This window comes from Chelonoidis abingdonii, chromosome 16 (genome assembly GCF_003597395.2).
Source record: "Chelonoidis abingdonii isolate Lonesome George chromosome 16, CheloAbing_2.0, whole genome shotgun sequence".
Classification (NCBI taxonomy): Eukaryota; Metazoa; Chordata; order Testudines; family Testudinidae; genus Chelonoidis; species Chelonoidis abingdonii.
Genome location: NC_133784.1, coordinates 6,452,238 through 6,475,543, shown reverse-complemented (window position 1 = coordinate 6,475,543; position 23,306 = coordinate 6,452,238). Strand labels below are relative to the sequence as shown.

The 23,306-nt window shown below is 53.1% G+C and overlaps 1 protein-coding gene and 1 pseudogene across 1 annotated transcript in view; both read left to right on the top strand.

Moving 5' to 3' along the window:
• The first annotated feature begins 904 nt into the window (after positions 1–904).
• Positions 905–9,637, top strand: LOC116825484 (neurotensin receptor type 1-like; annotated as a pseudogene).
• Positions 9,638–14,039: 4,402 nt separating this feature from the next.
• Positions 14,040–23,306, top strand: part of ARHGAP19 (Rho GTPase activating protein 19) — a 79,176-nt gene continuing 69,909 nt past the window's right edge. The window contains exon 1 of the mRNA XM_032781538.2: positions 14,040–14,137. Coding sequence (XP_032637429.2) covers positions 14,067–14,137 — 71 coding nt within the window. The 5' untranslated portion in view covers positions 14,040–14,066. The remainder of the gene's footprint in view (positions 14,138–23,306) is intronic.

The window sequence follows — 23,306 nt, the reverse complement described above, 5'->3', positions numbered from 1 at the left end:
TAACCCGCGTCACAAACCCAGATGCCGCGTTAGCTGCCCCGTGCCAAGAACACACCTGGCGTTAGTGTGGCCAGGCCCTGCCCGGTCAGCATGGGCGGGCAGGCCTCTGCCCTCTTGCCCTGGGAGCAGCTGTAGCCACGGGGGGGTCGCTATGTTCCCCAGACACTTCCTGCCCCCCGGCAAGGACAAGGCGTGGATGGCACTGTGGGGCTGAGTCAGGGCCCAGGGAAAGCGCTCCCTGCTGGGGAAGCTGCCAGGGGAGCCGCTCGCTGCAGGGCTGTGCTGTGCGCTGGGACCTGGGGCTGAGCCGCTGACGGGAGCTGGGCGGTCAGACCTGCCCCACCAGCTGGTGTCTGCCCCAGTGAGTGGGTTGTGCAGGTGTCTGCTGGGGCTGGCTGAACTGAGCCCTGCCCCAGTGTCCTCATTCAGCTGCTCCTCCCCTGGCCATGGCGACACCAGGGGGTGCAGCCCTGCAGCCTCCCTCTCCCCGCTTTGTTCCCACCTCCCGGTCAGGTTTTGTCCCGGCTGCCTGGCTCTAGGGCTGATCACTCGGAGCTGCTGCTGCCCTGACGCCCTTCCCCTCGGGGCACAGCGGCACCCAGACAGGTGAGTGGATGGCTTCTGCCGCCTGCCCCCTGACATTGAGAGACAGCGAGGGCTAGTGGGCAGAGCTGGGGCCCCTGGGTCCTCTTCCCAGCCCTGCCACTGCCTCCCTCAGCAGGGGGAGCGACCAGTGTCTGGGAGGGCTGGGAAGGGGTGGTGGGCAGGGTGAAGCCATCTAATCCCCCCCAGACCCCTCTGGGCCCTTCTGCAGGGGGGGAGACAAACCATGACAGCTCATTGCTTTCCCTCCAGGGGCCGAGGAGTCAGACTGAACCAGGAGAAACCTGCCCCGAATCCCGCGCCTTCCCAGCATTCCCTGCTCTACCCCTTTGCAGAGGCAAGACTCAGTGCTCCGCTGAGGGGGGTCAGATTCTGAAGCTGCTTTGGCAGTTCTCTTGGCCCTGGAGAGTGAACCCAGCTCCTTGGTGAGGCCCCCTGGCTCCCCAGGGCCCCTCGGCAGCCTGGATGGCCTGGAACTCCAGCATAAATGGCTCTGAGCCCTGGGTGCTGGGGCCAGTGAGTGCCTGGGGTACCTGACTGCTCAGAACCAGTCGGCGCAGAACAGCATGGCGGGGACCCATGTGACCCAGCCAGACCCCCAGACCTACTGATCAGCACCCAGCAGCAGGAGCCCGACTACGTGGCCATCCCCGTCACTGTCTTCTACAGCCTGCTCTTCGTCTTTGGGCTCCTGGCCAACGGGCTGAGCGTGCTGACGCTGCTGCGGAGCGGGTGCATGAGGGCAAGCGCCATGCGCTTCTGCCTGCTAAGCCTGGCCACAGCCGACGTGCTGATGCTGCTCACCGTGCCGGTGACCCTGTACCGCTACTTCTGGCAGTACTACCCCTGGGCGCTAAGCGACGCCATCTGCAAACTCTACTTCATGGCCCGCCAGCTGTGCTGTGCCACCACCAGCTGGACCATCGTCGCCTTCATCACGGAGCGCTACGTGGCCATCTGCCACCCCATGTGGGCCATCACCAGCCTGTGGCAGTCGCGCATGGCCCACCTACTGGTGCTCATTTGGCTCGGCGCCCCTCACCGTGGTCTATGGGCAGGCGTCGGCCTGCATCCTGGACTGCACCTCCACCCGCTGGGAGAAGAGTGTCTTCCTCTCCACCGTCTGTGAGATGCTGGAGCCCGAGCCGTACGTCATCTACAAGAGCATCATTGAAGCGCGCAGTGTCCTCTGTTTCCTGCTCCCCCTGGCCGCCATCGTCATCTTCCACCTCCTCATCTTCCGCCACCTCAGCCAGACCCGCCGGCAGCGGGTGGAGATGGGGCTGACCCAGCCCTGCTCAGGGGGCTTCTCTGTGCAGGTCAACCAGCTCCCCGGGAGCATGCCTCCGTCAGAGAGGAAGGCTCGGCACCTCATGGGTGAGCGACAGCCTCTGAATGGCGCTCAGCGCTGTCCCAGGGCCCTGCAGCATTTTCCTGAGGCAGGGCAGGGTCTTCAGCCCATTTCAGGTGGGGAGGTGGAGGGGGGAAGACCCCACGCTTCCAGACGTGGCCTCTCATCCCCAGTTCTAAGAGGTCATCTCTGAACACCTGGGGCCTGATTCTCAGACTTGCTGCACACTGGGAGCCCTTGGTCAGCGTGAATGCTCGGCACCTCTGAAAGCCAGGCCCCAGCTGGCTCAGGCCAAGCCCCAAACTCAGAGGCCACCAGTCTGGTGGACCTGGGATGCTTTGGTGCGGCTGGGGCAGTCCAGCGAGGCTGGGACAGTCCGGTGGGCTTGGGATGGTCCGGTGGGCCTGGGGCAATGTGGGGGGCCTAGGAGGGTATCCTGCACCTCCTCCAGCCCCTTTGAAAATCTAAACTGGTTTTGAGACTCGTTTTCATCAGTAAAATAAATAATTTGTATTAACAAACTGAAGGAGTGAAAAGCTGCATAAATCTGACTGCCACATCCAATATCCAGGGTGCACGTAGGAGTTAAGCAACCCCAGTGCGGGGAGAGAACGCCAACCCAATACATGCTCCTAGTAGAGTCATCCTGACAGCTTCAGCCGCTGACGTGCTGTTCCCATCTGCCCAGCAGGAAGTGCAGTCCTGACACTGCTATTCTTAGTGCTGTGGCATGAACGGTGCAGGCCTCAGTGGGGATCAGGCCCATTGGACCTGGCTCTGTACAGACACAGGGAGCCGTGCTCCCTGCCCCACGAGCTCACAGTCCACGTGCAAAGCCCAACGTGCCAGCAGCTCCGGAACAAACAGACTTTCCTGGCTACGCGGTTAGTCAGACCTCTCCAGAAGGCTAAGCAGATGTCTCTGACTCCTTCCATCCACGCACTCCATTCCCGGGTTCTGCTCTGCAGGTGGCTGGCGCACTCAGCGCCCTGCCCACTAGTGGGGATTGCCAATTCCCCTGAGCTCTCTTTGCAGGACGGAATTCCTGCAGCCTCGAAAAGCATCGGGTCCGGCAGCAGCCTCTGTGCCGAGCACAGGGAACACTCTCTATGCAAACTCTCCCTTGTTGGTGGGCTCATCCCTCTTGGAGGCCGGAGCTGAGCCAAACCACACGGTCCAGTCCCCTCCCAGCCCTGTCTACTTCCCTCATGGCCTTGCCCAGCCCATCCATAACCACAGCCTTGTGGCCCGTGCAGCTTGTTAGACCTAAATGATTCAATAGGGACCCTGGAATTACATGGCAGGAACCAGAATTAAGGCGCTCTGCTCCCCCAGCCCTCTCTCCCTTACTGTCCCTACTGCCCTGCCCAGTGCAATCTGTACAGCAAGCCCAATCAGCTGGTTAATCAATCCATTCATTGTACGCTGCCCCAGGATTTTCACTGTGCTGCAGGTTTCTGTGTGGTGGTGTCACGGGGTCCCTGGGCGATGCTCTGGAACTGCTCCCCACAAAGCCAGTCAGGACTCTGGGGAGCCTCCTCTCCCTTGCAGCAGACTGTCTTCAGGGCAAGAAGCTCACACGGCTTCACCTCCTGGGTCTCTCCTTGGAGCATTCAGCATCCTCTGCCCTTCCGTGCCCTTCCCACAGCGAGTCTGCCCCAGCGGGGTCCTGGGGAAGCCACAGGGTCCTGACCCCACTTCTGCGTCAGACGTGACTCTCAGCAGCCAGTAAAACAGCGGTTTATTCGATTGACAGGGAACACAGTGTAAAACAGGAGCTTGTAGGTACAGAGAACAGAACCTCGCTCGGGTCCAGTTCTGGGGGCAGTGAGCCAGACACCACTCCTCACACGCTCACATCACTAAGCCCCGTCCCGCCAGCTCCCAGACTAAACCCCCTCCAGCCCCTCCTCTCTGCTCAGCGCCTTTCCAGCGCCAGGAGGTCACTGATCCCTTTGCTCCAACACCTCAGTTCGCACCTTTGCAGAGGAGGGGCCCAGGCCATCAGTTGCTAGGAGACAGAGTGCCAGGCATTTAGGTGCACTGGCCCCTTCTTCTGCAGCAATCACACACCCTTATTCCACCACCTAGCTATCAAGAACTGCATAGGGGACACTGAGGCACCAACACAGTATTCAGAGAAAACATTAAGAACATTCCCAGTTAGTCACAGGTGGTAAACAACAGCATTGTAGCAACTGGGAGGGGCAGCCGGAGATCTGGGGTATCTGGGCAACGCTGTGAGGGCATTTGGCACCGAGGGAAGGTGTGAGAGTTGATTTGAGGGGCTGGCGCACAGGATGCAGTTGAGGATCGCAGTGCTGGGAGGGGTTGCATCTCCCCATCCTGCCCTCAGCTGGGCAGGGCAAGAGGTGACATTAAATGTGGAGGAGGAAGGCTGAATTCCTCATTCCCCATCCCAGGAAACTGACTGCAACTCACGGCCCCTGAGCCCGTATCAGAACATCAGAACAGCTAGACTGGGTCAGGCCAATGGTCCATCTAGCCCAGTGTCCTGTTTCACAGTGGTCAGTGCCAGACACTTCAGAGGAAATGAACAGAACAGGCCAATTATCAGGTGATCCATCTCCTGTTGTCCACTTCCAGCTTCTGGCAGTCAGAGGCTTGGAGTTGTGGCCCTGGCCATCTTTGCTAATAGCCATTGATGGACCTAGCCTCCAGGAACTGATCTAGTTTTTTTTTAAACCTAGTTACACTTCTGGCCTTCACAGCACTCCCTGGCAAGGAGTGCCCCAGGCCGATAGTGCTTTGTATGAAGAAATACTTTGCGTGTGTGTTTGCTTTAGACCTGTTACCTGTTAATGTCATTGGGTGATCTCCGTTCATGTTATGTGGAGGGGTAAATAACACTTCCCTATTCGCTTCCTCCACACTGGTCATGATGAACAGTCCCAGTCTCTTTAATCTTTTCTTGTACAGAAGCTGGTCCATACCCCTGATCATGTCTGTTCCCCTTTTCTGTACTTTTTCCAATTCTAATATCTCTTTTTAGAGACAGAGCCACCAGAACTGCATTCACGGTGTGAGCGTGTCATAGATTTATAGAGAGACATTGTGATATTTTCTTTGTTATTATCTCTCTCTTTCCTGATGGCTCCTAACGTTCGGTTAGGTTGTTTGACTGCCACTGCACATTAGCAGATGTTTTCAGAGAACGATCCACAATGACTCCAAGATCTTTCTTGAGTGGTAACAGCTAATTTAGACCCCCATCATGTAGTATGTATAGTTGGGATGATGTTTTCCAATGTGCATTACTTGGCACTTATCAATTTGAATTTCAACTGTCATTTTGTTGCCCAGTCACCTAGTTTTGTGAGATCCCTTTGAAACTCTTCACAGTCAGTTCAGGACTTAACTATATGACTAATTTTGTATCATCTGCAATTTTGTCACCTCACTGTTCATCCCTTTTTCCAGATCATTTATGAACAGATGGAACAGCTCTGGTCCCTGAAAAGATCCTGGGGACTCTTTTCCCCCCATTTTTCCACTGTGAAAACTGACCATTTATTCCTACCCTTTGTTTCCTATCTTTTAACCAGGCACTGATCCGTGAGAGGACCATCCCTCTTATCCCATGACTCCTTACTTTGCTTAAGCGCCTTTGGTGAGGGACCTTGCCAAAGGTTTTCTGAAAGTCTAAGTACACTATACCTACGGCCCTACCAAAATCACGGTCCATTTTGTCAATTTCAAGGTCATAGGATTTAAAAAATCGTATATTTCATGATTTCAGCTATCTACAGCCGAAATTTCATGGTGTTGTAATTGTAGGCGGCCTGACCCAAAAAAGAATTGGGGGGAGGGGGATTCGGAAGGTTATTGCAGGGAGAGTTGAGGTATTGCCACCCTTACTTCTGCGCTGCTGCTGGCAGTGGCGCTGCCTTCTGAGCTGGGCAGCTGGAGAGCTGTGGCTGCTGCTGGCCGGGATCCCAGCTCTGAAGGCAGAGCCACTGCCAGCAGGAGCACAGCAGGGTGGCCTGGTATGGTATTGACACCCTTACTTAACATAACAGTTCAGAGTCCAGTCTGCAGGCAACTGGATGGGTTTACTGGGGCTAAACAAGCAAGCATATTTCGAAGCCCTTGACACAGTCGAGCTATCGCTATACGCCGAGAGAGTTTCCTCTTTCCCTCCCCCAACTACTGTTCTATACGTCACTAGAACCTCCTCCTTCTCCGTACGCCAGTGGAGCTCCCTCTTCCGCCTCCCTCTTCTTGGCAAACTGAATTAGAATTGTAGGGCCCCTCCCCTGGTACCACCCCTTCCAATACATGGTCATGTTCCGTTCTGGGGAGCCTGGGGGTGATGAGACCACCTCTTTTGTATGTGGTGGGAGGGGCCAGGAGCAGGGTTACTTGTGGCCATGGTCACTTTTTTGCAGACTTTGCACCTTTTCTTAACACCTTCGTGCTGCTCCATTAGCCCCTCATCTTCTCTTGTTACTGAAAGGCCAGGCTACTGGCTGGAGGGCAGGGCGTGCAGTCTTGTGCTTTCATTTACATTCTCTTGCTTGCTTATTTAGCTCGTTTAAAAGCAAGGCCAGAAGCAAGATTATTATTGTTTAGTTTTTATTTTATTTACTTCATATTTTTCTAACAATCACCAGCAAGATGGTTGAGTGTGGAGGCTTAAAATCTCCAGGAAGCCCTCAAGTTGAAATCCAGTAAACATAAAAAACCTTTTCAGAGTGATCTCTCTGCCCATTAGCACTTGGCTGATTTCTGTCGATTTACAGCCCATTTTCCTGCTTCTAAAATGTTTTTCTCTTCCCTGTTTCTACATGACATAGTGACAATACCTATACAGAAAGCATTGTCACATATAGAAAAGAAATACTGAAAAAACAGGGAAATTAAACCATCTTTCTGATCTCTCTGTTACAGCGAGCTGAGGTATTAACTGTGACGAGAGCAGGTTAAAAATATTCAAGTGGAGATGTGATTTTGAAGTTCATCGTGATGAACGAGGTGTAATTTTTCTCTTCTAGAGCTGTGGTTTCAGGCTCTTTGCAGACTCAGGCAGGTGACACTGTGTTGGTCACAGTTGGGTCCCTTTTAAAAGTTTTCTTTGAAACCTGTCACGGACTCACAGATCGTGCCCACACTTGGCCCTGTGCAATCCGTGGGGGGTGCCCCTTTCAGTGAGACAGCCCTTCTCGGGGGTCCACTCTCTCTCGGGGTCAGGCCCCTCCACCTCCTGGAGCCGCACCTCTCTGAGCCTTAGCACGTCTGTCTCTGCCGTGGGCCCCCTCCGGGAGTCCACGCACTCTGGACCCCCTGGGCCTCTTCACCCCCAAAGGGGCTGATGCAACCCTGTTCTCTAGACCAGAGTGACTCTCAGCCAGCATAAAACAGGAGGGTTTATTGAGAGTTGAACACAGCACAGGAAACTCTCAGGGCCTCAGGCCTGGCCTCTCACAATAACAGCACATCCCAGTCTCCCTGCATCCAGGTGGGCTCTGCCTGCTTCCCCTCGCCAGCCCGAGCCCCCCTGCTTCCCAGCTGGGTCTCTGATATCCCCGGCCTCAAGCCCCGCCTCAGTCCATTGTCTTCTCTCCAGGTAAACAGGGTCGTAAACAGGAAGGCCTGAGTCCCCTTTCCTCGCAGCTCTCCTCTGGCTGGAACCGGCTGGTCAGGTCACCGGGGTCCTCTCTCTGCAGCCCATTGTCCTCCCACTGGCCAGAACCGGTTGTGTCTCCTGGGCTGGGGTCCCTCTCCGGTCCTCTGTAACAACAAACTCCCTCTCCCCTCACCTCGTTAAACCAGTAACACCCAGGTACATTGAGTCCCACCCCCTGTGCATGCAAACCCTGGAAAAGACAGAAAACCCCAAGAAAACCCCCACTTCGTCACAAAACCAAAAGTCAAAAATAGACTTTTTTTAAATGAAATCTGACTTTGGGGGTGCAACTGTGCATCAGGTTCTAAAAGAGAGACAGTGCTATGGTCATTCCATGGCTGCAGAATCCCATTACGCAAGGAGCCCTGTGCAATGTGGCTGGGCATGAATCTCTCTCCTCTCTTCCATGCAGGTGCTGTGATGGCTGCGTTTTTCTTTTGCAACTTCCCTGACACGGCATCATCCCTGATGCACATTTACATTCACAGCTGGAGCACCAGCGTCCTGGTGCTCTACACCTGGCTGAAGACCTACCTCTCACTGCCTCTCTGGTACCTCAACAGTGCCCTGGACTCCCTCCTCTTCTGCATCTCCTCAGCCTCCTTCCGCACTGCCTGCCGTGAAAGTCTCCCCTCACTCCTGCCCTGGATCAGCAAGAAACTGCAAGGCTCCTGTGTCAGGTCGGGAGGGCAAGCGCCCAGGGCTGGAAGATCTTTGTGGACCTTAAATTCCACCAAACAGGAGCCAAGCAAATCCTCCAGAGACTCTCAACCCAGTGAGCCACAGCTCCTCTCCTGTGGGAAGACAGTGGGCCCATGAGCCTCACCCGGCACAAACCCAGCCTGTGCACAATCGAGAAAGTCATGCACTATTCACAATGTCCTGGCACAATCATGTGAGAGATACCCTGGGGCACATGCATTCGTGCTTGCACACTTTCCCCTGCCCCCGGGTGCTAGGGGACCAAGTGGAGGCTTACTGCAGCAGGGATTGCAGCTGGTGTAATAGCTGACTAGCTAGCAGTTCCGCTGTTCAGTTGTTGCTCTTGTGTGGAAATCCGTTGCTGAGTTGTTTGTGGCGTGTTTGCTGTGGTGAGGCGCTTCGGTCACTATTGTGGTGCATTGCTCAGTCTGTGTGGCACACTGTAGGCTTTATACCTGCTTGAAATCTAGTTGTGTATTCTCTTGGTCCTGGGCAGGCTACTATTTTGGAGGGCCTTTGCAACAGGAGAAAGGAACAGACTTTGTGGAGGGCTAGGGCTCCCTCCTTCTCCAGTTAGGGTGTCCCCGAACCTCAGTTTGATCAAGTTTCCTTTGTTCCAAGAACGGATGCAAGATACAGATACGAATCCCAAAATCCTTTGGGACCTGGAGTCAACTCCACAAAATAGCACAGAATCCCAGAGCAAACCCTGAGTTCCTTACGCTGCTACCTCCCAGTCCTTACTCAGACATAACTCCCACTGGAGCCTGGAGCTGGTATTTCCATGTAGGAGAGGATGGATCCTGAAGCCAAAACCCCGGGTATGCAATGACAAGCTGGGCCTGCAGTCTCCGGCATGGTCCCTGGATTCTGCATGGCTCTGAGACAGCAGGTGGGAAATTTGGCAGGAGCTTAATTTTAATTAAAAATAGAGTTTTTAAATTAAATCTGAAAATGCACAATCCAATCAGCAGTGTCCTCTGAGTTATTCTGATATTACATGCCATTTATTTGATGCTGTCCCACATGATAGACATTTGCAAAGAGAACGCGTAACTCATCGGAGTGGCCAGGGGAGTTGCATGCGCATTTGAGAGAGATGCACAAACACGGGCTTTTGGGGCTTTTGAGGGTAGTGAAGAGGCAGCTGGAGATGGTGAGACTGCACATTAACTAAACGCTCGGCACTGAAATAGTTACAAATATTGACATTTAAATAGTCTTTGGCATTAACACCCCGTGCGATGATGATGGAGCAGCCTGCCTTTCTCGGAGCCAGTCTTTCAGGCTGCCTGCTGCTTCTTGACCAAAACGCGGCTTCACTTCACCTGGCTCATGTTTTCAAGGTTACCTGTACAACCAGAAGAGAGCTTGAGACGTTGTTTGAAGTGGAGGCTGAGATTGAGGAACACAGTTCTGTGGCAGGGATGGATCCTGTGGCAAATCCCATGGGCACAGAATAGAAGGTCATAGCCACATGATTTTTTTTTTTTTGCTTAATATTTCAGCTTACTAGGGTCAGTGGTTAGACTCCAGTGGGGGTTTCCCTGAGTGAGGTCTGAGAAAAAACACAGGATCTTATCAGGACCTGGCCTAATACAAGAGTTGTGTCTGTCTGTACTGAGGGCTGTAAGTCAGAATAGCAGCTTCTTGTTGCATGTCACACTTGTGCTTCAGCAGCCCAAAATCAGGTTAGTTTCTTTCTGGTACAACGCATTGCAAACTACTGCTTAATCCTCTGTCCACTCTCCTCATTTACTGATTTCTCTTTCCCAGATACATCAGCTGCATTTATCCAAGTTGAATCTCATCTGTAATTCCCTGCCAGTATTTCTAACATATGTGACCTTTTGTATAATTTCTCTGTTCTCCATGGCGGATGCAGCTTCTCTCAATTTTGCATCATCTGGAGATTTTATCCCGACTTGCTCCCTTTTCCAGCTCATTTAATAAATAAAATAAGATGAGACACACCACCCCAGCATGGGGCACCTCACTAGACTCATCTCCAAGTCAGTCCATTGCCATGGTCATTTTATGGCTCTGTTGTTGTTCGTTATTTGTCGAGCAGTTTCTAGTCTATGTGGCCATGCTCCTATCCGAGACAGCTGGAAATATTTACTTTAACATGATTTTGTGAATCACCATATCAGGTGCTTTATGAAGGCCAGAAACATGACACCTGCTGTGTTCTTTGTCCAAAGATTCTCCATTCTGCCAAAAAAAACCGAACCCAGGTTTTTGGCATGGCTTCTTCTTCCTGCACCTCCAGTGTGGTTTATTGCTCATGTTCTGTCAGGCTCCAGGAGCCCAGTTTGCAAAGGTGGTGAGGTTTATGGATCACTGAATCCAGCTGGTGATGTGGGTGTTCAGCACCTCTGAAAACCAGCGCTTAAATAATCTGCAAGCCAGATTATCCCCCTGAAAACTGCCTGCTTAGGTGGACGTTTGTATGTGTCTTGTCTCTGTGGCATGTTATGACGCAGTAGGGAGGGGGGTGGACTGACTTGGGAATGTCGTCTGGTTTTACTGGGACTGTCTGCATGGGGGATGGGAGAGCAGGGGGAGACTTTACTTAAGGGATAATACCTGAGCCTGTAACCTGAGCTGGGAGGGGCATGGGACCAGGTGACACCTTAGCCTGGGAAACTGGACAAAGGCTGGAGGAGGAGCCGGGGAGAGGGAGGAATGAGATGGCTGCAGTGGAGTTTCAGTTTTGGGCTGGCTGGGGAATAGGAGGGAACCCCAAGGCTGGGATCTAAGATCCCTACCTCCCAGCAGGACCTGACTAAAGGTCCTGTTTATGCCTACAAGCTCTAGTTTGGACTGTGTCCTGTTGTCTAATAAACCTTCTGTTCTACTGTCTGGCTGAGAGTCACCGTGACTCACAGGAAGCCCGGGGTGCAGGGCCTTGTCTCCTCCCAAACTCTGTGACACATGTTCCTCCCTTTCTCCTGCAAGGGAGCTGTGCAGGTTGGGAGGGAGTGGATTCTGGCTGGGCAAGTCATGGAGGTAACCAACATGAGCTAAGGGGACCCTGGAATGATTGGCCCAGTTTCCTCAGCAGGGGAACCAAGCCACCATGGCAGAAATTTTAAAGGCACTCAGTGAGTTCCAGCTCCCTCGCTGCTCTCCCCTACGTCACCTAGGCCCGTGGTTCTCAAACTTATTTTTCTGCGGACCACTTGAAAATTGCCAAGGGTCTTGGCAGACTACTTAATGATCTCTCCAAATGTTAAGTATCAGAGGGGTAGCTGTGTTAGTCTGGATAAGCAGCAAAGAATCCTGTGGCACCTTATAGACTAACAGACGTTTTGGAGCATGAGCTTTTGTGGGTGAATACCCACTTCGTCAGACGCAGGTAGTGGAAATTTCCAGGGGCAGGGATATATATGCAGGCAAGCTAGAGATAATGAGGTTAGTTCAATCAGGGAGGATGGGCCCTGTTCTAAGAGTTAGGTGTGGAAAAACCAAGGGAGGAGAAACTGGTTTATTAGTTGACAAAGCATTCACAAGTCTTTTGTTAATCCTGAGCTGAATGGTGTCAAATTTCCAGATAAACTGAAGCTCAGCAGTTTCTCTTGAAGTCTAGTCCTGAAGTTTTTTTGGGCTTGCAGGATGGCCATTAAAGGTCCTGCTATAGCGTGGCCAGGGAGGCTGAGTGCTCTCCTACAGGTTTTTGTATAATTTGCCAATTCCTAATATCGATTTGTGTCTGTTTATGCCTTTTCCAGAGCGGACTGTCGCAGTTTGGCGATGTACATAGCAGAGGGGCATTGCTGGCATATGATGGTGTATATATTACATTGGTGAAGTGCAGTGAATTTAACTGGTGATGGTGTGGTCTGATCTGGTTAAGGGGTCCTGTGATTGGTGTTGCTGGTTTAGGAATAATGTGGGCAGAGTTGGGCACGGAAGGTTTGTGGCATGGATTGGTTCCTGAGATAGAGTTAACTATGGTGCGCGTGTGCAAAAACCTGTAGGAGAGCACTTCAACCTCCTGGGCCACACTAATAGCAGACTTAAAGGTGGCCTCCTGCAGCAAAAAAACTTCAGGACCAAGAACTTCAGACAAACTGTGAGCTTCAGTTCAATCTGCAAATTTGACCCATCAGCTTCTGACTAAACAAAGACGGGTGAATGGGTTTGCCAAACTACAAAACCAGTTCTCCGCCCTTGTTTTCACACTCAACTGCTAGAAAAGGGCTCATCCTCCCTGATTGAACTAACCTCATTATCTCTAGCTTGCCTGCATATATATCCCTGCCCCTGGAAATTTCCACTACATGCATCTGACGAAGTGGGTATTCACCCACGAAAGCTCATGCTCCAAAACGTCTGTTAGTCTATAAGGTGCCACAGGATTCTTTGCTGCCTTTCCAAATGTTGTTTGTATCGTTAGCTACCTGTTGTAAAATGCTTTGGATAAAAGCGCTATATAAAAAAACTTAATAATAATAAACATTTTTTTGTTCTACAAATAAAAGCACACACTCTTACCTTTCTAATGGGATGGATATGCCCTCTCTCCCCATCCACGGCAGCCCCACAGCTGGGGCTGGGAAGGAGGGGGGTTTCTTCCCCACCACAGCAGCCACAGAGCTGAGGCTGGGAAGTAGGGGGGTGTCTCTCTCCCCAGCAGCCACAGCCCTGGAGCTGGGGAAAGTCGCCTCTTTCGCTGGCTGCTGGAGCCCTGCATATCCCAAATTTCCCACACCCCCTCTTCTCATCCCACCGCCCCCTCCCACCTACCCCGCTGTTCCCCCAAGGCCACCACCTCACCTTACATGTGTATCTTCTCCATGGTCCAGGCACCTAATTAATGGAGCCACGCCTGCACAGCTCCACTAACTATGTGGGTGGCCCCTCATTCCCTGGTGTGCGCCTGCCCAGGCACGCACCTTGGAGGGAACTATCCGCGGACCACCTGAATGGAGCTCGCGGACCACAGTTTAAGAACCAGTGACGCGGGAGAATGGGTCCCACAGTGACTTCTCCTCTTACTGCTGATCCCCTGGTTTTACTTAGGTAGTCGTTGTCCTCCTCAGCCGGACTCTTCTTTGAGTTACTAAGTGAACTGGGAATGAAGTCAGGCCATGCTGGGCTCTGTTACACTGGTGTAAATCTGGAAGAACTGCCTTGAGGTCAGTGGAACCGCTCTGCAGTTATCTGGGTGTAACAGCAGGGGGTGGTCCCAGGATAACGAAGCGGGGGGGGGGGTCAGCTCCCCAGGAGGCCGGGGGTACGAGCAGTGTCTGAGATCTGGCTCTGACTGGGACTGTTCCCCCTGTGGTATGGACAAGCCCTTCCCCCTGCGCCTGGCCCCTGGCTGTGCAATGGGGATAAGGACCCCAATGCCCTTTGAAGGGGACCTGGCCTGCCCAGGGACTGAGGGGTGGGGACCTGAGATAACCCCTGCCCCTGGCCACACAGAGTAGCTGCCACGTCCCCACTGCCAGAGCCCGGGCAGCTGTTAACCTCTGCCCCTTCCCCCCACTGCTGCCTTCCTCCACTCCCCAACCCGGCTACCCCACCCCGGGGCGTGTCCTCAGCCCGGGGGGCGGGGCCTCCGGATCCCCGCCCACCCAGAAAAACTACAACCCCCAGGATCCTTTGCGCACCCGGCGGCCCCGCCCGGCCAGCGCGCGGGTCGTCTGTTGATTATTCGAACAGGCCAATGGCGGCCTCGCCCTTGGGTGTCCCCGCCCCGGGCCGGCGCTCGGTCCAGCCAATCGGGTTGCAGGGCTGGGGTCCGGGAGGCCAATGGGGAGGCGGAGCGGCAGGTATGAGATGGCGGCGGGGAGCCGAGGAGCCGCTGAGCGACAGGGCCGCAGGTAGGTGCGAGGCCGGGTCCGCGGCGGGGGCGGGAAAGACTCTTCACCCCCCTCCCCAGACCAGCCGCGTGGGGGAACCGGCCGAGCCCGCGGGACAGCGGCCCCGGCCCCCGACTAGCCCCGTCCCGCCGCCTCCCCCGCGGGGGTGTTCGCAGGCCCCGCTGCCGGGCTGTCCCGGGTGCGAGCAGCCTCTGCTCCCTTGTGTCAGTGCGAGGGGCGCGCTCCGTGCGCAGGCCGGGCAGCGCGTGTCCCTGTCCCGGGCGGCAGCGGGCGGGGCGGCCGGGGGGGCGGGGCCGGGTGTGCCCCTGTCCGGGCGGGGCCGGGGGGGGGGGGGCGGGGGCGGGTGTGCCCCTGTCCCGGGCGGGGCCGTGTGTGCCCCTGTCCGGGCGGGGGGGGGGGGGCGGGCCGGTGGGCCCCCTGTTCCGGCGGCGGGGGGGGGGGCCGGGGCCGGGGTGATGCCCCTGTCCGGGCGGGGGGGGGGGGGCGGGACCGGTGTGCAACCCTGTCCCGGGCGGGCGGGGCCGGGATTGCCCTGATCCCGGGGGGCGGGGCGGGGCCGGGTGTGCCCCTGTCCCGGGCGGGGCCGGTGGTGCCCCTGTCGGCGGGGGGGGGGCGGGGGCCGGGTGTGCCCCTGTCCGGCGGGGGGGGGGCGGGCCGGGTGTGCCCTGTCCCGGGGGGGCGGGGGGGGGACGGCCGGATGTTGCCCCTGTCCCGGGGGGGGGGCGGGCGGGTGTGCCCTGTCCCGGCCGGGGGGGCGGGGCGGGTTGTGCCTGTCCAGGCGGGCGGGGGCCGGGGTGTGCCCCTGTCCGGGCGGAGGTGGGCGGGCGGGGGTGCTGTCCCGGGGAGGCGGGTGTTGCCCTGTCCCGGGCGGGGGGGGGGACGGGGGCCGGGTGTTGCCCGCTGTCCGGCGGGGCGGGGGCGGGCCGGGTGTGCCTTCCCGGGCGTGGGGGGCGGGGCCGGGTGTGCCCCTGTCCCGGCGGTGGGGGGGGCGGAGGCCGGGTTGCCCTGTCCGGGCGGGGGGGGCGGGGCCGGGTGTGCCCCGGTTTCCCGGCGGCGGGGCGGGGCGGTGTGCCCCTTGTCCCGGGCGGGGGGGGGGGGCGGGCCGGGTGTGCCCCTTCCCGGCGGGGGGGGGGGGGATCGTGGCCAGTGTGCCCCTCTGTCCCGGGGGGCGGTGGCGGGCGCGCGAGTGGGCCCCTGTTTTTCCGGCCCGGGCGGGGGGGCCGGAGGGCGGGGCCGCGAGTGCTGCCCCTGTCCTCGGGCGGGGGCCGGGGCACGGTGGTGTCCTGGGTCCGGGCGGGGCGGGCGGCCGGGGCCGGGTGTGCCCCCCCCCCCTCGCCCGCGGGCGCAGCCTCCCGCTAAAGCTGCGCGGTGCAGACAAGCCGAGGAAGAGCTCCGCCGGCCCTGACAGCTGGGCTCCCTCGGCAGCCCACCTTCCGCCAGTAACGCAGGGGCTCTCAGCCAGAGCAGGGTACCTCGACTCAGCTAGCGTCTGCCTAGTCTTACGACAGGCTACATAAAACACTGGCTAGGTCAGTACGAACTAAAACTTCAGACTGACAATACTTCTCCATACTGAAATGTAAGGACAGTGTTTATAGTCCAAACAACTTGTTTTGTAATTGCATGGTACAAATGAGAACCAGCCATTGTTCAGTAAGGGTGTGCTGTGCCACTCTTGTGTTTCAGTGTCTGATATTGTAAGCAAGTAGCTTTTAAGTGAGGTGAGGCTTTGGGTATGCACGACAAATCGGACTCCTCACATGGGTACAGTACCCTGCAATGGTTGAGAACCACTGCAGTAAAAGATTCATTCATTCACCCACCCACCCGGTCTCTCTAATATCCTGAGACCAATAAGGTTACACTAACTGTGTGTGCAAATGCTTACTAAGACAGCCCTGTCCCAGAGAGCTCATAGGCTAAACCAGTGGTCTCCGAACATTTTTGATCATCCACCCCATCAGTAAAATTTTTGAGCATGCACCCCCATATGTATATTTATTTATGTATAAATTATATACATGCACTACTATACTAATATATTATGCACACTAAAACATACACAAATATAAATTAAAAAGGATAAGATAAAGATAAAATTTATCTATTTTATTAATGGTACAAAACCTTTTTGCTCTCAAATTTTTAGTGAGAGCAATGTGATTGAATATGCTTCATTATTTCTGAAAATCTCAGTTTAACACTGATTCAGCGATTTGAAGGTCTGGATTAGGTTTGGGCTGCGGGAGGGTGCTCAGGGTGGGGGTGCAGGAGGGAGTTAGCATGCAGGAGGGCACTCAGGTTGGGGTGTGGGATGGTGCTCAGGGTAAAGGTGCGGGAGGAGGCTCAGGGCTGGAGCAGGCAGGAGGTGCAGAGCACTTACCTGGGGCAGCTCCTGTTTGGTGAAGGTGGCTCTGCACAGCGTGGCACAGCCCCCATAGCTGCGATTCTGGGAGCGCCCCCCATGCACTCCCAGGCAGGGCCACCCAGAATGCAGGGGCTTTAGGGGCTGCAGGGCCCTGGCCTGCAACTCTAAAGCCCCTTTCAGAATGTGGCCCTGCGAGTATAGGCTGGAGCACTCAGGAGGAGCAGGGGCAGCCAGCTGCCAGAGAGAAGCGGAAAGCTTCACTTTCCTCCTCAAAGTGCTGCTTCTCTCCAGCTGGCTTTGAAGGGGAAAGCACCAATTCTTTCCCGCTGCTGGCTGCACCGCTGCCCCTGCTCCTCCACGGGCCGGAGGACTCAGGGTTGCATTCCAAAAGTGGCTTTAGAGCTGCAGGCCAGGGCCCCGGGGGCCCCCTTAGCCCAGGGCCTCGCGGCCCCTAAAGCCCCTGCGTTCTGGGTGACCCTGCCTGGTCCAGGATGGGGGTGGGGCAGCTTCCCCGCTCCCTCCTCTGGTCTCCCCTTTTTCTTTTTCCCTCCGGTGGCGCTCCTCCTGCCATGCCCCCCAATGGGTCATCTTGCACACCATGCACGCACCTCACTTTGGAGACCACTGCTTTAAACAGCCAAGCCAAAGGAGAGAAGTGCAATCACTATCCCTATTTGAGGGGGAAACTGAGGGAAGGGGCATTTAGGTGAGTGGCATGTGGGTCTGCTGGAAGCTTGTGGCAGAGCTCCTGCCTCCTGTTCAGTGCATCTTGTCTCTCTGAAAATGCCTTATCTGAGGGCAATCTTGATATCACTTGTCCCCCACTCTGGGCAGTGACACGTACTTAAAATCTAGTATCCGAGGGGTAGCCGTGTTAGTCTGGATCGGTAAAAAGCAACAAAGGGTCCTGTGGCATCTTATAGACTAACAGATGTACTGGAGCGTGAGCTTTTGTGAGTGAATACCCACTTCACCAGACATCTGACGCATGCATCTGCCAAAGTGGGTATTCACCCACGAAAGCTCATGCTCCAATATGTCTGTTAGTCTATAAGGTGCCACAGGACCCTTTGCTTTTTACTTAAAATCTAGTATGGAGACAGACTTACTTCAGAAAAAACCCACAACATATTCCTGTTGGGCAACCCTCCAGAGCCAAGCCCCAGCAGAGTTCTTTCTGCAGTTATTTAGATGATGGCATGTTACACGCCCTCCTGCTCTTATCCAGGGCTTTGTTGGGCTCAGACAGCAGGATCTTTGTTCTTCTGCACTCCAATACATTGTCTGCTCGCAAGAGGGGGTGGGGGACCATTACTTGCCCACACAATCCAAAGCAGCATCTAGGTGCCTCTGTTTACCAGCCTAGCCAGTGTCCTTGTTCCAGTGATCATGTTCGTGGCAGTGTATAAAATGTCACCCCATGTTGTCTTTAACTGGTGTGTGTATGTGTGTCTGTCCGTCCAGAGGTGCCAGTCAGGAATTGAATCCGCATTGGGCTGGGCACTGTGTGCAGGAAATAACAAGTCTCTGCCCCCAAAAGCTTACAGTCTAAGCTAGAGGGTCCCCAAAGTGTGGGGTGCACCCTCTAGGGGGGCATGGAGGAATGTCTGGGGGGTGCAGCAGAGCCCAGGCAACCCTGCCTAGAGACAGGGAGGGAGCACCACAAAGCCCTCCCTGCTCTGCTCTGCTCTGGTTCTGCCCCCAGCTGCGTCCCCAGTCCTGGCTTGGGTGTGGTTCTGCTCCTGTCCCCACACCAGCCTCAGCTGCTGGTGGTGGCTGTATTCCTGGCCTGGGACCAATGCTGGGGGCAAAGCAGGGACCGGAGCGGCACCTGGCTGCTGCTCTGCTCCCACTCCTGCCCCTACCTCCAGCCTTGGCCCCTGGTTGTGGCCGGAAGCTTCAGCCACTTTACCTCTGTTCTCCTCCTCCTCCTCTTCCCCCCTCCCCCCTCGAGCTGCAGCCCCTCCTGTGGGTACACAGGCAAACAAGTGGCAGTGGGAGTTTTTAGGACAGCTGATCTAAGCATATAACCAGTGGGGGAAACAAATGCGGGGAGGGCAGGGCAGCACTGAAATGGCTCTTTGATGTTTTAAGTAGCAGTCACACTGAAGTCCACCAAGTCTTGGTGATGTGACACATTTGGCCCCCATTGCTCCATTCCTGGCTGTAGCTGGGTCTCAGACACTTCTCCCTCTTTGGCAAATAGCCCTGTATTTTTTTTAGCGGGTTCATGCAATTTTCTCTTAGTTACTTTGGAACCTATTCTCATTTGGTTCCTTCTCTCACCTCTGACTTTGGCTTCAGGAGATGGGTCTCTTTGCCTGTCACTCCCATTCTGTTGCTTTCAGGCACTGTCCTTTCTGTGATGCCCTTGCGTAGAGTCAGTGTGATGTTATGAGTGTAATATAATATTTAATTGAAAGGTGACAGGGCCAGAAGGAGTTAATTAACTCAGATTGACCCATGGCCGAACTTTAGAGACTGAGTTGGAAGATCTGTAAATGAATAGAGCTTTGAAATGCAGCTGGCATTGTTAGAGGTAGAAGGGGAGGTGTTTGCTCAGGTCTTGGGATGTCAGCAAACAAGTCTTGTCTATTGCTAGAGCTTTAATTCAAGATCAAAAAAGAAATATTAACATTTAGGAAGACACTTGAGTGAAATAGGATTATTGTATGTGTCTCTTTGAAGGTTGTGGTAACCTGTATCTGAACTGTTTGCCTAGAGAGGTTGTGGAGTCTCCATCTCTGGAAATATTTGAAAGTAGGTTAGATAAATGTCCATCAGGGATGGTCTAGACTGTATTTGGTCCTGCCATGAGGGCAGGGGACTGGACTCGATGACCTCTCGAGGTCCCTTCCAGTCCTAGAATCTATATTTAATGGATAAATTACCCTGCACTAATTACCAGGATGTTTGGGAGAAGGAGAGTTAGGCTTATTGTTTTCTCAGGCCAAAAGGCTGCTGGAAATGTATAAAAACCCTGGGACACGATCCTGCATAATCTCAGATCTGCTTTGGGTTTCAAGAGGGGGAAACCTTAAGCCATAAGGATTGAGATCCCCAGTCGCTGAATGGAGCCACCCTGAATATGGACATTGGACTATAACCTCTGGACTATTTCTAAAAGGACTTTTGGCAAGTACACGCTCATCTCTGCTGTGTATCTGAACCTCAAGAATTGAATTCAAGTCTGTCTGTTTATTGATCTTTTAACCAGCACACTTTTTTTCTTTTTTTAAATAAATTTTAGCGTAGTTAATAAGAATTGTCTATAGCATGTATTTTGGGCAAGATCTAAATTATCATTTGACCTGGGTCGGGGGCTTAGTCCTTTGGGATCAGGAGAACCTTTTCTTTTATATGATAAGATTTTCAGTGACCATCATATCTGACGTGTGTCTGGATGGAGGCCTGGGACTGGGTACTTTAAGGGAACTGCATTGTTTGGACTTCTGAATAACCAGTGAGGTAATATAGAAATTGTTTTGTGCTGGCTGGTAAATCTAAGTACCAGAATATCCAGCAGCTTCTCGGGTTTGTCTGCCCCATTTTGTTTGCAGTTCACCCTAATTGAGTAACTTCAGCTGGCTCCCGCAGACAGCATCATCACAGCCAGCAAGCACACGTCCTGGTTAAATTGCAGAATTGGACCAAACTCACCTAAACTGTTCACAAGTCACCTTCTTTATTCCATACAGTGTTCTGTTCTCCAGAATCCAAGCTGTCTGTATGAATCAGTGCGGGGGAAGTAACTGGGAGAATGATGGACGTTGTAGCAGCCCGTCCATGTGATGGGTTTCCTCAACTGTTTGTTTCAAAGGCTTATAGCCTGACAGGATCCTCAGCCTCTGTAGGTTGCAGCTTCTGTCATGATGACGTTATTTTATTATCTGCACTTGGCAAGAAAATTGCATCCTCTCTTCCCGATGCAGAACTCTCACTCCAGTCCTCCTGGCCTTCCCCACTTCCTGGTTGGATGAGACCAGTGTGCTACATGGGGGGGCTTCCACCTCACACCATTCTGAAATGACTGTTCGTGCAGAATGAGGTAAGCCGCTCGCTGAGAGCACAGCACAGGTGTAATTGGCTGCCAGCGATCTCCCAAAAGATGTTTTAATGTGTTTGCCTTGGCTTCCTAGCAAGACCTCCCCTCTCTCCCTGTGTAATGACATGGCAGCTGTGATCCTCTGAGGCAGGAAGTTCTGGGTGGCTCTGGACCTAGCTTCTCCCCCGGGTTTGCCAGAGCTCAGATTTGATCCTGACATTATTCTGCTTTGTTGTGGAGATTTCCGAACATTTTGCGGGTGGGGTTGGTACCCTGCAGGGGACAGCTGGATTATGGGCTGGCTAATGTACTTTAGAGTGGGAGAGGCCCTTTGAGGATGACCCTCTATAGACTCACTTCTGTCTGGAGCTTTTTGAACATGTTTCACTTAATGTGTGTAACTTACTTTTGTAAAAGTACTGAGGGGATTAATGGTAGTGCAGGAATCTCAGTCTGTCAGTGCTCCCTGGGCTTGGTTGAGTACATGGAAGAGAGATCTGATGCATCCCTCTGGTCGTGGCTTAGTCAGGGAATGTAGGAAACCCCCCACCAATTTCCAGATTCTGAGGACAGCCTTTCTCCCCCGATCCCGACATCAACTGCCTTGTGTCCATACAAGTTCTTTTTCTGAATTCTCTTGTCTTATCCTGTTTTCATCCTCTTTGCAAGCAGCATAACACTAGTCTGGAATGAGTCTATATTCTGCTATATGGTTCATGTGGATAGATCCCCATTTTGAATTCCCTTTGGGGAGAGGGATAGCTCAGCGGTTTGAGCCTTGGCCTGTTAAACCCAGTGTTGAGTTCAGTCCTTGAGGGGGCCATTTAGGGATCTGGGGGGAAAAAAGTCAGGAACAGTACTTGGTCCTGCTAGTGAAGGCAGGAGACTGGACTCAATGACCTTGCAAGGTCCCTTCCAATTCTAGGAGATAGGTATATCTCCCTAGATTTATTTTTAATCAGCGCAGAGTAAAGCGGAAGAATTACTTCTCATGTCTTGCTTACAATACTCCTGCTATTATGTTCCAGAGTGATATTTGCTTTTTTTTTGCAACAGTGTCACACTGTTGACTTGTATCAACTTGTGATCCACTATGAGCTCCAGATCCCTTTCCACAGGACTCCTTCCTAGGCAGTCAGTTCCCATTCTGTATGTGTGCAACTGATTGTTCCTTCCTAAATGGAGTACTTTGCATTTGTCCTTATTGAATTTCATCCAGTTTTGTCCAGATCATTTTGAATTTTAACTCTGTCTGCCAAAGTACTTGCAGCCCCTCCCAGCTTGGTATTGTGTACTCTGTGCCATTATCTAAATCACTGAAGATATTGAACAGAACTGTACTCAGAACTGATCCCTGCAGGACCCCACTCTTTTTATACCCTACCAGCATGACTGTGGCTCACTGACTCCCTGGGAACAGCTTTCCAACCAGTTTTGCACCCACCTTATAGTAGCTCCATTTAGGTTGCATTTCCCTAGTTTGAGAAGGTCATGTGAGACAGTTATCAAAAGCTTTACTAAAGTCAAAATATACCATGTATACCACTCCCCCCACCGCCAGGCTTGTTAGCTTTCTTTGAAGGTATCAGGTTGGTTTGACACGATTTGTTCTTGACAAATCCATGCTGATTGTTACTTATCACCTTATTATCTTCTAGATATTGGCAAATTGATTGTGCAAGTATTTGCTCCATTATCTTTCCAGGTACAGAAGTTAAGCTGACCGGTCTGTAATTCCCTGGGTTGGATTTATTACCCTTTTTGTAGATGGGCACTAGATTTTCCCTTTTCCGGTCTCTTGGAATCGTCCTGTCTTCCATGACTTTTCAAAGATAATTGCCAATGGCTCAGATATCTCCTCGGTCAGCTCCTTGAGTATTCTAGGATGCATTTCATCAGGCGCTGGTGACATGAAGATATCTAATTCGTCCAAGTAATTTTTAACTTTGTTCTTTCCCTGTTTTAGCCTCTTCTGACCCTACCTCATTTTCACCAGCATTCACTATGTTAGACATTCAATTGCCACCGACCTTCTTGGTGTAAACTGAAACAAAGAAGTCATTAAGCACCTTTGCCATTTCCATATGTTGTTAGTTTTTCCCCCTTCACTGAGTAACAGTCTTATCCTGTCCTTAGTCTTCCTCTTGCTTCTAATGTATTTGTAGGATGTTTTCTTGTTACCTTTTATGTCTCTAGCTAGTTTGATCTTGTTTTGTGCCTTGGCCTTTCCAATTTTGTCCCTACGTGCTTGTTATTTGTTAGTCATCCTTTGTAATTTGACTGAGTTTCCACTTTTTGTAGGACAATTTCTTGATTTTTAGATCTCTGAAGATCTCTTGGTTAAGCCAGGGTGGTCTCTTGCCAGAGTTCCTATCTTTCCTACGCAGTGGGATAGTTTGCTCTTGTGCCCTTAATAATGTCTCTCTGAAAAACTGCTATTGTTTTTCCCCTTAGACTTCCTTCCCATGGGATCTGACCTACAACTCCCTGAGTTTGCTAACGTCTGCCACCTTGAAATCCATTGTCTTTATTGTGCTGTTCTCCCTCCCTCCAGTCCTTACAGACCCCGTCTACACTGCGCCTTTAATTCGAATTTAACAGCGTTAATTTGAATTAATGGTGCACCTGTCCACACTACAACGCCCTTTAATTCGAATTAAAGGGCTATTTAAATTGATTTTAGTACTCCTTCAAAACCACAGGAGTAACCCTAAAATCGATGTTACTAATTCGGAATTAGTGTAGTGTGGACGGAA